This window comes from Dipteris shenzhenensis, chromosome 7, assembly GCF_047967505.1.
Source record: "Dipteris shenzhenensis isolate YYH24624 ecotype China chromosome 7, Dip_SZ_1.0, whole genome shotgun sequence".
Classification (NCBI taxonomy): Eukaryota; Viridiplantae; Streptophyta; class Polypodiopsida; order Gleicheniales; family Dipteridaceae; genus Dipteris; species Dipteris shenzhenensis.
In genome coordinates, this window is record NC_141602.1 from 13,750,101 (window position 1) to 13,767,450 (window position 17,350).

At 44.4% G+C, this 17,350-nt stretch overlaps 1 protein-coding gene across 3 annotated transcripts in view; it reads left to right on the top strand.

The window, feature by feature from the left end:
- MCM8 (minichromosome maintenance 8) overlaps positions 1-17,350 on the top strand; it is an 81,649-nt gene that overhangs the window by 41,491 nt on the left and 22,808 nt on the right. For 2 of the 3 annotated variants that reach the window (XM_087377008.1, XM_087377009.1), the window contains 2 exons: positions 1,244-1,314; positions 1,413-1,531. In XM_087377008.1, coding sequence (XP_087233134.1) covers positions 1,244-1,314; positions 1,413-1,531 — 190 coding nt within the window. The remainder of the gene's footprint in view (positions 1-1,243; positions 1,315-1,412; positions 1,532-17,350) is intronic. The other variant, XM_087377010.1, reaches the window with a different exon arrangement.

The following is a 17,350-nucleotide window of genomic DNA, read 5'->3' on the forward strand; positions in this document are numbered from 1 at the left end:
AGCTAGGCTCTCTCCCTGTTACATTGGTATCAGAGCTTCAGGTTTTCTTTCCTTTCATCTCTTTTCTTGCCTCTCTTTTCACTCATCTACCTTTCGCCATGTTCATTCACCTTTACTTGCATTTTTCTCTTTCCCTTTCGTACACTTTCCGTTTCCCTTTTAAAAGTTAATGGAAGATTTTATTGTAATATTTATTCGAGTTTCTTTATATTTTCTCTAAATGAGGACTTTGTGATTGTGCCACCTTGTTGAAGCAAGCCTGTATTGGTGACTCCAGCATAGAGACCTCTCAAAAAACACCACAATCAACAAATCTACAAACCACGATGGACTACTTTCGCTTTAACATAAAATTCAAAGAACCAACAACTTACTCATTCAGATAATGGAGAGACCATTGCAATGCACACATTTACACATAATGCACACTGATACTTACACCTACAATAACATTCTAAAGGGTAGGGCCTCAGTGGGATTCCAACCTTGATTGCTCAGAAATGCTCAACTGGGAGAGACTAAATAGAATTGTCTAGTCTTCACAAGCAGTTGTAGTGTGAATGAAGAGACTACTTTTCGATTAGCCTTCTCCTATAGTGCTAGCCTTTATCACGGCTGAGTTTGGACTTTACCTCTGCAGTGCTGACATAAACTCAGTAGGAAGACCTTTGTATAAATGGATGCTCAAGTTTCCATGGATATGTATATGTGGAAGCATATGTTTATACTATAGTTGATACCCACCATTGGAATTTGGGTCTATTGATGTAGGTGGGGATGTCGTAATAGCTAGGTCCTGCTATGCATGATGGACTTTATGGTTTCAACCTTGAGTGACTATCACGAGAATGAAACTGCACTATGTGTTGTGTTTTCAAAGGATGAATTTGGGCATGTTCTTGGATTCATCTAGACATAGGTTATGCCTAGCCTAAAGGTGGGCGATTGACACTACGCCATCATTTATTTTGTCTTAAATGTCTTGTTTATTCTGATGTTGTGATGTTTGCTGTTTTCCAGTGGATTGAAAATGCCTTGTCAATCGTGGACTCACAATAGTAGGATCATGAGCTTGTCTTTAAGTATGCCCAAGTGCTTTCATTAGTCATACACTTAATTTGCATACATTGATAAGAATCTAGGGCTTCAATCTTAGACAAAAGATACATTCACTGCTAAATAGTACATAAAGGTTGTATTCAGTGTTTATACAACGAATAAAATAAATAATCCTTTAATACAGGAGCAATGGTTCTTGCTGATCGTGGAGTTTGTTGCATTGATGAATTTGACAAAATGTCTGCTGAACACCAGGTATATATGTTCAATTCCCATGTGACTCTCCCTGCACCGATGTGATTTAAAAGGGTCTTAAGAGAATACTAACCGTATGTGAATCTTTTATGTACTAGGCATTGTTGGAGGCTATGGAACAGCAATGTGTGTCTGTTGCTAAGGCTGGACTGGTTGCTAGTTTATCAGCTCGGACTGCTGTACTTGCAGCTGCAAATCCTGTCGGTGGCCATTATAAGTATTTTTTCTAATACAATCACTTCCGGCAAAACTAAAAAAGAGAGAATATTCCTTCTAGAATTTTATATGGTAGATAATCTTGTTCTGAATTTACTTTCTTCCTTTTTCTATTGTCTGCTCGTCATTTTTAACAGAATACAAAATTTGTCCTCGTGTGAAGGCTCACACGGGCATAACTTACCAATTTCACCATCCATAAAACAAATACATTGAAAAAAGCATCAATAGCGGGTTTGCTAGAGAATTACCATATTTCCTATAATTCAGTGCTTAGGAGAGTGGTAGTGGCTTGGGAGAGTGGTAGTGGCTTGGGAGAGTACTATATTCTTTATAACGCACTGTCACATTTTCTATATTCAGTGCCTAGGAGAGTACAACTTCTCTAGACAATCTCTATAATTCAGTACCACATTCTTTATAATTCAGAACTTAGAAGAGTGGTAGGTCAAATGGCATCATTCTTGTGTGGTTGTTATTGAAGGAAATAAGAGAGAAAGAGCGAGTGGAGAAGCAAGACACTGAAGTGTATTTCGCAATGAACCACTAATGATTGAAAGTAAAGGGATGGAGAATACATGAAACTCTAATCGTGCAAAGTCAAAATCTAGTTGACAAAACTATATTACCATACTAAGCAATCATACCATTCAATTTCCCCCCACAATATGATATGTGTGTGTGTGTGTGTGTGAGAGAGAGAGAGAGAGAGAGAGAGAGAGAGAGAGAGTTTATTATAGTCTTCAAAGTTGAAGTCGGAGTTTCAAGTTGGGTTCATAACATTCTCGTGTCTCCAACAGTTTGCTTCCAGCTCAGTTTCACAGGTGCAGTAGCAGCAACAGCTCCTTTTCCCCTTTTTCCTTAACTCCGAGCTGGGCTGGGTCTATGAGATTGGTAGAACACCTGATACAACAAGCATAAAGGGTGGAGCTACCAAACGAGCATCATCACCCATGCTGAATGCTAAGTCCTAAGTAGTAGTCATATCATCAATAAAATGACATCATCATCATCACAATCCTCATCATCACGTCGATCAATCCACGTCACCAGGCCATGCCGGATGTGGCCAGTACAATGCGGCCTCACAGGGTGTAAGTGTTAAGGGGAGATGGAGAGGGGGCAAGGTCGAGCTGATGTGTAGCTAGGATTGGAGCGTTGGCGACTGTGTGTGGGCGTTATGCATCTTGATCTCCTGGCAGTGGCTTTGCTGCTAACTAAGGCTATTGTAACACCTGTGGGTTGTGTCCTAGGTCTGAACAAGGATGGGAGGTCGAGTATGGCACGCCTCAGGCCCCGAGTCCCTCTTGCATCTGTAGTTAGTGATTGTGGGCCCATACGATTTGACTGGAAGAACTGCGTGATCTTGCTATGAGAAGAGTCGGGTAGTGTGTTTGAGGCCTGCCTCTTTATCTTGTGTAAAGTGCTCTCTATGTTGAACCGCCTCAGGAATGAAAGCAGCGAGGCACCCTTGGTTTGGATGTGAGAGAGAGAGAGAGAGAGAGAGAGAGAGAGAGAGAGAGAGGTCTGCAAGAGGCGTCGTGGGCCTATGAGACAAAGTACGAATCCAAGAAGTACCTCATACAAGCCATTGAGGGCTGAAGCAAAGGGTTCACTAAGACCCTTGCTGAGAACTGAAAGCTGAAAAACTGAAAGCAAAAGCTAAAATGCTAACATGCTCAACTAGTGAAAAAAATACTAGAGTAGCAAAGTAACAGAAGCTTGTCAGGCGCTCAGGGCTAGCACTCCTAGTACATGCTCAGGTTCCATATATCCAGATAACTTGGTGGCACTCTGATGAGATGTGCGAAGCTCTCGTATCTGTGTCTGTTGAGCTGTCTCGCGATATGGGGGAGGGCGTGGTCTCCTCGATCTTTGGATCCGGTGGGCTACGTCAAGGGTGATGCCTTGTCACGAGAGAGAGAGAGAGAGAGAGAGAGAGAGAGAGAGAGAGAGAGAGAGAGAGAGAGAGAGAGAGAGAGAGTTTATTAAAGTCTTTAGAAGACCGATGGGTCTATGAGATTGTGAAACCTTGGTACAATCAAGCTGTGAGGGTGGAGCTACTAAATGAGCATCCACACCGATGCATAATGTAAAAATCATGCAGAATGATAGTTCTAAGTACTAAGTACAACATAGTCATGTCGGTGATCAAACTACAAATCAGTCACAACATCATCATCATCCTCATCAGGACATCAGAGGTGGATGAGGCATTGGAGGCAGGAAATCGGCGATAGAGTGCTGTCGGCCACTTGAGGGTGCAGTCCTATGACATCTTTTGGTCATAGCTCTACGTCTAATAGGGGCTATAGTAACCCTTGTCGGATGAGCTCCTATGGTGAACATGGAGGCGATATCCCCGAGTGTATTCTGTGTGTCTACCCTCTGTCTGAGGTGTCGAGTCATTGGCTTTGAGTCCCGATCATGGAGAGAGAGAGAGAGAGAGAGAGAGAGAGAGAGAGAGAGAGAGAGAGAGAGAGAGAGAGAGAGAGATCCTATCTAAGTTTTCTCTCATCATGGGCTATGGTGCATAGTTATACCACCCAGCCAACCTCTGCATGAACATAAGATCCCACAACTTTCTCTTCCTACATGCGTACACCAGAGCCCACAGCTTCCTAGATGGTTCTACTTGTCACATGTAATAATTTTGAGACCGATTCTCGGTACACCATTTTACCCTTCTCTTGGAGTACATTAAATACACTTGTCCCTTGGCTTTTACACATATGTGATGCACCTAAGCTCTTAGCCTTAGAACCACCTAGTATGCACCATTCCGCCCTCATCAAGGATCTTGACAATGATTCCTTTGACCACATATTTAAAGCACAATGAAATATAATATAAAAGTTGGTCCTTTAAAGGAAAATGTCCACTCCTCCTGCTCCTTCTTCAGTTGTCAAGGTTACTTTCCCTTCTCCTCCGGTTTTTGCTATGGCTTCTTTGGAGAAGCTTTCCTCTACTGCTCCGAAGCACTACTGGAGGAAGGTAGATAAATCACATGCCGCCAACAAACTGATTGGGCGATGGTCAAGCTTCGGAAAAAGCTAGAATATTAGAAATTGGCAACTTGGCCTTTGCATGTTCAGCTTGGATAGTACAGTTCATCCTTGTGGCATATATTCAATTTTATTTTCCTTCGATCATGTTCACCAAGGCAGATCTGGCTTCTTTCATGTCTGCCATTATGGAAATCTTTTGGTGTTCCAAACATGGCAGAAAAAGTATTAGGTTGCTTTTAGTGCATCAACTTTGTTCTCCCAAGATGCATGGTGGCTTGAACATCACAAATATCCAGGTGCACATCCTTGCTCACAGGGGAAAAATGTCGCTGCAATTTTTGCAAGGTGATCAGCCTTCTTATGATTAGATCTCTAGTTACACATATCAGTATTTCTGCCTTTGGTCACTGGCAAATCAATTACTGGGATTTCTTATTTGGTCACATTGATGGCACTTTGCTTGGCTGCCCTTTGGTCTCCAGTTTGCTTCTTGATTGGAAGCACGTCCTCTCTCATTTGGAATGGAATGGTCGACAGTCTTTGTTGGAAAATTCTTTGCGAGTTGAAAGCATTCATTGGTCGACAGTTTTTCAGTCTCCACTGGCTTTTCTGAAACCTCATCGTTCCTATTTTGTTTCTTTTAAGGGCATAACTTCTGTTGCTGATGTTATTCGAGATGATGGCTCTATGCTATCTTTTTCTCTAGTAGCTACACAATATGGCTTGGGCTCTCATTATCGTGCTTTGTGGCAACAAATTGCTTATATACTTTCGCCTTTTGTTCCGATTCCTCCTTTGGAACTTCAGGACAGGTTGGAGGATTGGACTTTGACTTCACTAGGGTCCTCTTCTCGCCCTTTGAGGCTATCTCAGATTACGGTGCTTGCATTGTATAAAATCCTTTTGCCTGAACCATGGGTTTCAGAGAAAGGCAATTCTATTTGGTGAATGCATCGCATAGCCAAGTGGTGGAGAAAGAGATTAAAGCAGCTTTGGGCTTACAAAACTCCTCTTTGAAAACAGGTTTTCTTCTAATGAGTGTTTCTGGGCATTTTTCCATTTGGGCAGATGTTGGCCCGTAGACACATTGCTCCTGCTCGTTGCCACAGATGCTTGAGTCCTCAAGAGACATCTTTTCCCACTGCATGTTATCGGTGCCGACAGGTTGGTCATTTTGCACGTGATTGTCCTTCTACATCCAGGCCCATTCCTCCTGCTCCTTCTTCAGCTGTCAAGGTTACTCTCCCTTCTCCTCCGGTTTCTGCTATGGCTTCTTTGGAGAAGCCTTCTACTGCTCTGAAGCACTATTGGAGGAAGGTAGATAAATCACAGGCAAATCTTCCTCTTGCTGAAGAAGCTCAGGATTGCACCCCTGTTGAGCACCATTAGTCTCCTTCTACTTAGGATATGGATGTACCCCTTGCAGAGGGGATTTTACAGGATGATATGCATGCTCTCTCTCAGGACGTTGCCTCTGCTCTTACTCAAGTTGATCCTCAGAATGAAGCTCAAATGCTAAGTCCTGCTTTATCAGATGTAGCTTTTTCGTCGGAAGATATAGATGTTGATTTAGCCTCTCTGCCTTTGATGCTTGTGCCAGAGTTTTCGTAGAAGTACCTTTTTTACCGGAATCTTTTCATCCCATGTTACAACAGGTTTTTGACCTTGTGATTCAGAACTTTCGGGTACTAGCCTATATCAAGAAGAATCATAAGGGCAAAAAACAACTTGTTTTTATTGATGGCATGGTTTCATCACTGCATTAGTTTTTATAGAGCATTAATTTGAAGCTGGAGGATGCTGTGTTTGATCCTCCTCTAGCTTGATATGTAACTTTTTACTTGGCTGCCTCATGACTTTTGCTCTGAGGTTTTACTTGTAAATTTTTTCCTTGTACTTATTGGTGGGTTTTTACCTCTTTTGAGGTTTCTCACACAAAAATATAAGATTTCATTAAAAAAAAAAAGTGTGTGTGTGGTTTGTGTGTGTAGGTGAGAGAGATGGTGTCTGTGCCCTCTAGCTATCTTGTTTAAGGTTTTCAGCCCTCCCTGGAGCTGCCTCTAGGGTTTCATAGCCTTCCGTGTGCCTTCCTCATCCCGTCTTCAACCTATACGGCCTCTGTATAGCCTTTTTTGACGCTCGTACAGCCTTTGCGTCCTCTCCATACGTCTTCAGTACCTTGCATGTGCCTCTTGTTCTGTATAGCGTTCGTACATGTTTTGTCAGACCCTCTGCACAGGTTTTTGTTCTTCTTCCATACAAAGTTGAGCAAGATTTCCGTACGTCCGTACAAGCGGATGTTTGCATATAGGCTGTCGTTTTTTGTACAGGCTGCTATTTGCGTACAGGCTCTTCATACAGTTTTTGTACAGTATCTCCGTTTTCGTACAGTTTGTTGTCAGGGATTCTGTAGAGGTTGCAGGGTTTCCATAAAGTTTGTTGTCAGAATTTTCTGTACAGTTTGTTGTCAGGCTTCTACAGGAGCTAATGGCTAATATGAAGACCTATTCGCATCAGAAGCATAAGCAAGATGACCCTATGCATGCCTTTCTTGAGGCTCAATTGGTATATGATGTGATGCATGAAGGGTTTGAAGATACTCGTAAGGAATGGAAAGACTCTGCTCCCACCGCTGGGATATGGTGGAGGTTGGTGATATTGTGGATCCGTTGCGTGAATATGCCAAGCATGCAGTGATTATTTTCTTTCCAAGCCGTAGTTGATGTGGGTAATTGGTTGACCCGCACTTTAGGTGGTTGTTTTGTACGCAAAGTGCATTATGCAGCTAGGGGCTTCTTTGAAGTTATTATGGTGGTTGAACAGCATAAGCACATGCTCTTACAACATTCTCCTCTTTTTTATGGACAGCAAATGGTCCATGTTCTCCCATGGTCGCCTACCAGGGATTATCAAGCTTTGATTAGACATCGCTATTTGGTGTGGGTGAAAGTAGCCCTCAATGCCTCGCTTCTTTGTTGCCAAAAATTTCAGCTTCCTTGGGCAAGGTCGTGTGTCCACCACGGCCAAATGGCAACTCTAATAGATTTTGTATTTTGTGGGATACATATAATCCCACTCCAGAATCTTATGCTGTTAGTGTCAACAATGTTGCCATGAGAAGTGCTTTCTATAAGCTTAAATGGGAATTATTTGTAGGAGCTTGCTTTGAATAGGTTCGGACACATTGGCTTCGTAACATAGTTGCACGAAACGGCCGTTTCGTGGCTGGAAACGGAAACGGCCTTTCTTGAAGAAACGCCGTTTCGTAAAACCTGTTTTTGCCCTAAACCCCAAAAGTCGTGATTTCGCCGCCTGGCTCCATTTTTGGCCGCCTCCCGCCGATCGCACTCCTCCTGTGCATCCTTGCTGCTCTCTCCACCTTCTCTAAGCTCTCTCCATCCCTCCATCCTTTGCTCTTGGACTCTCCATCCCATTTTCCTCGGACCTCCATCCTTCTCTCTCCATCCTCTTCATCCTTTGCTCCATCTTCTCCATCCTGCAAAAGCTGCAGCTTGGCAGCCTACTCTCCATCCCTCCATCCTTCTTCTCTCCATCCTCTCTTTAGTCTTACCTGTAACCTCTCCATCCTCCTTCACTTCTACCTCTAGGCTCTGATCCTCCAGGCTCCTTCCACCTCTCCATCCTCTTTTACCTCTGAGCTCTCCATCCTCCTTCTACCTCTCCATCCTTTCTCACTTGTGACCTCTCCATCCTCCTTCTCACCTCTCCATCCTCCTCAATGCCGAGAGATGCTTATTGGGTCCATGTCTCCCTCCTAGATAGTTATAAAGGAGGCATTGGCTCCATGAAGTATGAATGATGCATTGATGCTTGAAGGCTGAAGCTTCAAGTATAGATAATTGTATTATGTATGATTTGCAAATTGCACTCTATTGATAATTATATTATGTATAAAAAATAAAATTTTATACATAAATTGTATCATATTGCCGTTTCTTCCGTTTTCGTTTCGGCGGGGCCCGGAAACTCCGTTTCTTCCGTTTCTTCCGTTTCCGTTTCTTCCGTTTCCGTTTCGGCTGGTAACTATGCTTCGTAATGCCCTCTGGTTTTACACAAAATGCCTCTAGATGCTATGCCTGCTGAAATGCAAACTAAGGACTCTCTTGCCTCTTCTCTGGTTAAGAATAAGCCAAACAAGCCTGCTACTGCAGCCCAGTATAAGGGAAAAGCTTTGGTTGTGTCGAATGGAAACACCTCTTTTTTGATGCCTTCTACTTCTCACTCGAAGGTAAAGGAAAAGACTTTGCAGGAAGCTTGGCAGAGTCCAATAAAAACTGTGACAACCCGGAGACCTCTCCCTCCTCGTACATTTCATCTTCAAATGGTCATTCTCAAGAAAATTCAGGAATTGGTATTACATGGGCTACTATGACAACAAGTCGCATCCTCTTCCCTGAAGAGGAAATTATGGGTCTTTTGTCTTCTCCATAGGCACTTGTATCTTCTCAAGGTTGGGGGCCGGATCTTGAGATTGAAATGCAGACTTGATACTTTTGGTTCTCAGTTGTACATATTCTGTAAATATGTTGTCACATATAAAATGTTTGACTCTTAATGTACAGGGGTTATGTGATCCCAAGAAATGGAAACTTGTTTAGGGATATCTCAATCAATTACAGCCTAACATAGTGGCATTGCAAGAGCCTAACCAGCATATTTATGTTGGTCATTATGGGCATTTTGCTGGGTATGACATATTTTATGCCGGTGAGCATTCTTTTTCAAGTGTAGTTTGTTTGGTGGAACATGAGTTTCAGCCAGTTGTTGCCCTCAATGATAGCCAAGGCAGATGGATGATCATACAGTGTGTCATTCAGGGAGGAATTTTTGAATTTGCCTCTGTTTATGCACCTCAATCTTCTCGTAGTAGAGGTTTAATTTGGATTGATATGCAAGGCTACCTTTGGAGACAACATGCCTTTATTTGTGGGGATTGTAATAATGCTCCTCAGCTGGGTGATAATACTTTTGGCCATACTCATAAGCACCATCATTGGTCGAATCTATTACTTCACCTTAGTCTTGTTGATCTTTGGAAAGAATCATAGCCAATATTGCCGGGCTATACTTTTCAGCATAATGCTCAGTCTTCTTATCGAGCTCGTCTAGATCGTTGGTACAGGGTTAATCCTCAGCACTATGATTGTCTCACTGCTAAATTACGGTTGGATTATGCTTTTATGCATTCTGATCATATCTCTTTGTGGTTGAGGATCTCTCTTCATGACATGCCTGTTGATCGGCTTACACAAAGAAGACTACGCATTGTCAATAATAGTTATTTGGCGCATGATGCATACTAGGCCATGGTTTATGAGGCTGTCCACCCCTTGTCACAAGAGTCTTGCTTTGGCATTGACTATGCTTGGGAAGCTTTCATTACTAGAATGCAAGTAGTTATTCACAACTATGGCAAAAATTACATGAAGACTTTGAGAGAGAATGTTGCTCATGCTAAACACGTGTCAATCCTTGACTGAGCTGAGTCATATTAGAAATCCTTCTATGGAAGAAAATCATATTTTATGCCAGGTTAAACATTGTGTGCAATGCAATGACAATAGAAAAATCTCTAAATGGGAGACACGGGCACGACAAAGGGTTTTTTTGGATAAAGGATGTTCATCCCTTTTTTAAAGGCTTACACTATAAGAGGCACTCTCAAAGTATTTGTAGGGTTCTTTTCTCTTATGGTGTTTGGACTTCTTCTTGAGCACAGCTTGTGTTCATCGTTTTATGCTGTAATAATTACTGCCTTGCTCATTTTGGTTATTTCAGCAAGGCAGCAATTATTATAGCATGTCACTTCCATTGTCTCACCCACACAGGCTTTGGATTTGGAAGCTCCTTTCACTGAAAGAGAGTTAAGTGATGCTGTTAAATCATGTGTTAGATGGAAATCTCCCGGCTGGGATGGTCTCACAGTTGAATTCTTCTTGGCATATTGGGATCTCCTCAAATCTCCTTTGCTGCAAATGATAAATACTACCTGGCAACATCAATACATGCCGGATTCTTGGAAGAAAGGGCTTGTAAAACTTCTGCCCAAGAAGCCAGTTTGTGAGTCCCTGGTTGATTGGAGGCCTATCACTTTGATGCGTGTTATTTATAAGGTCATAACCAAAATGGTGGTAGATCCTATCAAAGAATATTTGCATGAGGGCCTTCATTCGGCACAGTATGGTTTTATTCCTCGTAGGCACATAACTGACAATATCGCAAATGCCTATGTTGGGATTTATGCCAAGTATACTGAACATGATGTTCTCTTGTTGCAAGTAGATATTGCAAAGGCTTTTGACACCATCCAATGGGATTTTATAGCTCAGACCACACGAGCTTTGGGCTTTGGTTAGAAATTGCAGCATATCATCTTTTGGCTCTACCGTGACAGCAAAGCTGCATGCATCTTGTTGGGAAATACTTCTGAAGCTTGGACATTCTGATGTTCAGTTTGCTAGCGCTGTCCTCTTAGTGCTATTCTATATGCTATAGCCACGCATCCTATGCTTCAATATATCGACCATTTAGTGACGACTGACATGGTACATGGCTTGCATATTCTTGGAAGTCACCCCTTATTAGTTGCTCATGCCTATGCAGACGACTCCTTTTTTGTGCCACAGAATACTGAAAGGGACCTTTCTTCGCTTATGCAAGCTATCTCACTGTATGACCTAGCTGTTGGCCTCCATGTCCAATTTTCAAAAATCTCTCTTGCATAGTCTGGTATGGCCGGGGGAAATTGTCTTGCCCAATCAGCTAGTACGCCATCTTGGTTATCCTCTGGGTTGGTCAATGACTTGGCCTTTGCATGTCCGGCTCAGAATTGTTCAATGTATTTTGGTGGCCTACATTCAATTTTATCTTCCATTGATCTTTTTTACCAAAGGAGATCTTACATCCTATATCACTGCCATCATGGAAATTTTCAGGCGTTCAAAGCATGGCAGGAAAAGCTTGCGCTTGCTTCCAGTAATCTTCGATTGTTTGCAAACTCATTGCATAGACCATGATGTTTATTTGTTCTACACGGAAATTCTCTCTTGATGTAATCTTTTAGCTTACCAATTTTCTGGGATAGCGATCTTGTAATATAAAGCATTCAAAGTTTTCACTTAAAAAAAGGTGTGTGTGTGTGTAGATAGATAGAAAATAAACATTTATTAAGTAGGATATAATTTTATGAAATCACGATAAATTCTTATGATAACTCTCAATACATCAACTAGGCATGAAATGAGACTAGCGTAACTAATTTGGAGAGGGTAATTGTCAAGAAGGCTTTCTGATTGTGATTGTGAATAGTAAATCAAAGTCCCACTCACTTGGCCATTGCTGCGCGTGAGGAACCTTGGACTTTGCTCTAGTGTTTATGAGGATATGTACGATATTGTTGGCTCTTTCCCATGGCTTCCATAGGAAGAGTAGGGTATTCTTAGTATGTAGGGTTCCGATGCTTTTTGTCACCTACAGATATATCGGGGTTGTCGTTTGTAGTATACGTGTAGCTTAGGACCTCGAGTCGTATTCCAGTGAGAGACGTAGGCTTAAGTGTGGTAAGCAAACATAGTGCATGCATGTGTAAAAGGAACGTGTATCATCATGGTTGAGGTAATGAAGGCTTTCGCCTTCATTGGGGGTTGCAGGGTTTAGGAGGAGTTCAAAGATTAGAGGGAGGTTCAGGGTTTAGAAGGAGGTTCTAAGGTTTAGAGAGAGGTTCTAGAGTTTAGAAGAGGTTCCAGGGTTAGAAGGAGGTCCAAGGTTTAGAAGGAGGTTCCAGAGTTCAGAAGGAGGTTCCAGAGTTTAGAAGAGGTTCCAAGGTTTAGGGTACATGGTGGAGAACTGGTCTCCCTCGTAGATCATGGAGGTTAAGGGTTGAGGAACTAAGGGTTTAAGGGGAGCATAGGAGTGGGAGAGGAAGAAGGTGTAAGAGCATGGGGGAGGACGAGGAGGAGAAGAAGGGAGCAGGAGGGAGGAAGAGGAGGAGGGAGGAAGAGGAGGAGGGAGGAGGAGGGAGGAGAAGGAGAGGGAGAGGATGGGTTGCAAGGTTGGAGGAGTTGCAAGATTAGGACATGCTTTTGGACGTGGAGTGCAAGGAAGTATGGACACTTGAGACAATTGCTTGGAATACTGAAGTAGAACTCAACACAATTCCCTAAAGAGTGTGGGCTTCATCAAAAAAAAGAAAAAGAAAAAAAAACCAAACAACCAAAAAAATAAATAAAAATCCTCGCCATCTTAGTCTCTCCTTTCCACCTCCTGGTTGCCTCTCCAGCTCAGGCTTCGACCTTGTCTCTCCACCACCTCGCATTGGACCTGCCTCCCATTATGGGAGGGGAACCGGTACTCTCGTTCGGACACTAAGACCTGCACCCACACCCCCAAGAGAAATGGAGGACAAAGCCAAGAAAGACGACAATAACAACAACAACAACAACAAAAAGCAAATGACACAACTGAAATTGAAGGATGTGAACACATGTTACAACCGAAGTAGACTTGGCGTAGACAGCAAGGCAAAGACATGACCTGATTGTCTCAGCTTCTTCAGCGCCTATCTCTACCTTAACCTCAACTCGCGCTACAGTTTCAGTTTTGGTTTCAACTCCAGCCTTAGCTCCCTCTATCTCTATCTCTACTTCGACTTCAGCCCCCGCTTCAGGCTCAGCTCTAGTTCTAGTCTCAGCTCCCTCTACATCTACGATCAGTGACATACTCATGCCCATGGCGCCGGTTGTTGTTCTCTTTCCCTCCTCTCCTGTTACAGCTCTCGCACAGCTTATGACCCCTACTTCGGAGGTGTCATACACTGTGCCGCATTATGCTTCACTCTCCCCTCTCCCTCTCAGCTGGCCCATGCTCCCACACCCCGTTGGGACTGCCTTATCCATTCCACTGTCATCTCTGTTTCTCACTCAGTCACCGTTCAGTTTTCGGACTCAGTCCCACACTTTCATGCCACAGTCACCACATTTTCAGCATGGACATGGGTGGGCTGATACACCAGAGGCCCGTGAGACCTTGCTCATGGAGATACATAGTTTTCGTAAGCGTGAGATGGAGCTGACTCGCTTCGCACGACGGGAGCAGGTCTGCTTCAACCGGGAGCAGAGCCGCATCATACAGGAGCAGGCTAGGGCCATTTGGGAGCAGGCGGGTCTTATTCAGGGACTCAGACAGCATATCATGTAGCTCCGACAGGAGGTCACAGCCATACACACTGTCCCAGGGAGTGCCCCAGTGGTCGAGGTACAGATTGCGAGCATGCAATTTGCTATTGAGGAGACTTCCAGATGAGTTGAGGTTGCCAAATGGGAACCCGCAAGGGTAACCATTTCGGCTACCCTCATGGAGCAGCAACAGAGAGCCAATAAGTCTCTCAACATCAGAGTACGCGGGATCCCACGCACTGAGGCTACATCGAGGGTAGATGCGACTGTGTTCGTGGCCGCTACCTTGGGTGTGGCTGAGCACAAGATAGAGAAGGCATGGCGGGTGGGGAGAGATCCCAACCGAGAGCAATCCCTGATCATACAGCTCCATGACACTCAGGCACGACTTTCAGCTCTACGACGCAGGTCAGTCCTTCGAGATCAGCCAGCGATCTCTATGGATGAGGACCTCACACCTCTACAGTTGAGGAGACGCGCTCTTTGTTGCAGCAGTGGGATTAGGCCCGGAAGGAGGGAAAGTGGGCATTGGTACGAGAGAGACGACTTCTTATAGGCCCCCGTAGGACACCTGCCCCCTCTCCTACATAGGGAAGCGAGGTCTATGAGACTCAGATATCCGAGACCTTGTCTTGCACCATTTTGAACTATAATGGTACCTTATGGTCAAAACCATGGAACTTCTCAGAATCCTATACAGGCCACGACATAGTCTTCTATACAGAGACACATCAGAGTCTAGAGCGCCCTCTTCCAATAGTCAGCAGAATCGCAGATTTACATGGGAGTCTGCCTACAGAGATGAGACGAGGGGTACAGGAGGAGTTCGAGGTTCAGGTGGAGTTGCAGTCCTTTTCAGATCCACACTTCGGGGGATCATTTCAGTAGAGCAGAGAGATACACATTCCAGATTTCTTTGGATCCGGATATGACACATGGACAGCCGAGATCTGTTTGTCGCAGTTTGCTACTTTTCCCGAAGACCTCCCACTTTGCCAGAGATATTCGAGGTGATGATGAGACATCCCCATTTGCTGCCCTTTAGTTGACTTTTCCAGCCGCGGAGAAGGCCTTACCTTGTCAACTCAAATTCGAAACCAAAAACAGTCTTCCAAGCGCACCAGATACGCTACGTGAATACCGTACATTGGTACAGAGGAAGAAACTAGACTTCGTTCGTCAGAACGAGGAGGAACTACTGAACATTTTGTTTAGTAACAACTCTAAGGACTTCTGGTGGATATTTCTAGAAGAACGGTCCCCTGCGCTACTCACTAACACCCAGATCTGGTTTGATTATGCATGCACACTTTATGACATCCCAAATCAGCTAGCCCCTAACCTCTCACACATGCCTCGTCCCACATCCTCCACCCTCTTCACCAGAGGAGGGGTAAAGGATCCCGTAATGAATCGTCATAATGGCCGAGCGAAGGATCATGAGGGGTTATGCACTGAGTTCATTGCATATGGGATTAACCTCCTAGCTTCGATCTTAGCAAAGCTTTTTAATGAAGCTGTCTGTTTGGGATTTTCACACACTTGGACCATTAACAATATCTCACCTATTCACAAGGCAGGAGATCCCATGAGCTTGGAGAACTACAGGATCATTATGATTGGACATGTCATGTCCGAGATTTATGCATCAGTACTTGACTCCGAGGTTAGTAGACTTGTAGAGTATCGAGGACTTAGAGCAGCAGGACAGGCCGGATTCCGGCGTGATCATGGAACCATGGACCACATTCTCAGGCTCAGATGTATCATCGAGGAGGCGAGGTCACGGAAGTAGAGGGTTTATTGTTGCTTTGTGGATTTCCGCAAGGCATTTGACATAGTCCTGAGAGCCCGCCTCATATGGCATCTACAGGACTTGGGCTATGACCAAGAGATCATTTGGGCTGTCATGGCACTTTACGAGAGAGTTTCTAGCAGAGTTCGGGCAGGATCCGGGTGGACAGACAAGATCATGAGTACTATCTGGGTCAAACAAGGGTGTCCTTTGTCGCCACCTTCTTTGGCCTCTATATTGACGAGCTTGAGACAGTGATGCAAACATGCTGATCCAGATTCTACTCTATGCAAATGACGTGGCTCTCTTGTCTTCCTCAGCAGAGGGGCTTCAGAGAGACCTAGACGCACTACAGTCCTTTTGTGAGTCTCATGATTTGAAGGTCAATCTGGGTAAAACCAAGGTCATGATGTGCAATACATCTCGAGCCATCATGCGTCAGGAGCATTTCACATTTGCGGGTCATTTGTTGAGATAGTTTCATCATATACTTATCTTGGGGTTATCTTCTCTAGAACGAGCTTCACCATGAGACCTGCGATGCAGGCACGCTTGAGTAGAGGATATGCCTCATTGGCCAGACTAGAGAGGCAGTGCTTACGCTTGCACTTTCAAGATCCACGCACCAAGGGGTTGCTTTTTGACTCCTTGGCTCGCCCAGCGGGGATGTACGGCAGCCCTTGTTGGACGCGAGACTTGTCGGATACAGAGTGGGCCCGTGTGGAGCGGCTACAGGTTCTCATGTTATCATGGATGATTCGTGGTAAGTCATCCGTTTCTCACCAGATCATTCATGGTGAGTTTGGGTCACCTGCTTTATAGCTAGATGCTGCATTTTAGGTCATTACATGTTTGTACCGAGCAAGGGAATATGGGGATTATACCTCAAGGCATAGCAGGCTACCATGGATAGGTCTATCCGCCTCTATGGCACTTGCAATAGGAGGAGACCAGAGGTGCTGGTATGCACGTACAGAGAGATGGTTTGAGCGATTGGGGTTCCACATGGATAGACTACCTTTCTTCCAGTACAGCATGGATGCTCCGTTTTCTTCCCTTTTATCACACGAGGTCAACTAGGTTATCCGTGAGGATCTACTGCAGCTACACACATTTTGGACTTGGTTGGGACCGAGTGAACTCCCAGTGAAGCTTAGCTTCTACAGAGATCACTTCTTACATATCACAGCGGAGGGTTTCATTGACCCACCAGGATACACGCAGATTCACCTATCCCACTTGCTGAGGATCTCTCTTAGGCAGTTTCGGGTCTCTTCACACAGACTTCGCATCGAGAGCGGCAGAGCAAAGCGACTACCCAAGCAGAGGCGCATATGCACACTGTGTGACATACAGGAGGTTGAGACAGAGGAGCATTTCATCTTCGGCTGTCTTGTGTACTATGAGATCCCAGGGCGTTTCGACTGTCTCTTCAGGGATAGTTATGGGATTTTAGCCTATTTTCTCTCCTACCCAGACCAGCGGTGTTTGGTAGGTTTCATTCATGAGGCACTTAGACACACTGCGAAAGAATACTTCGAGCGCATACTTCTTCCTCGGTTGATCCCTCTCAGAATTCTATCACGGAGTTCTTTCAACTAGATCACATGGACCCCAACGAGACGAGGCCTCGACATGCTCGTGACCCGACAGCTCAGACAGAGGGTCGACACACAGATCACACCTGGAGACATCCCCTACTTATTTAGAGTCGGAGCCATCGTAGGCCTGGTTAGATGTAGAGCTGTGACCAGGAGACGTGCTAGGACCGGATCTCTGAGTGGCCGACATCACTCTATTGCTGACTTTATGTCTCCACTGTC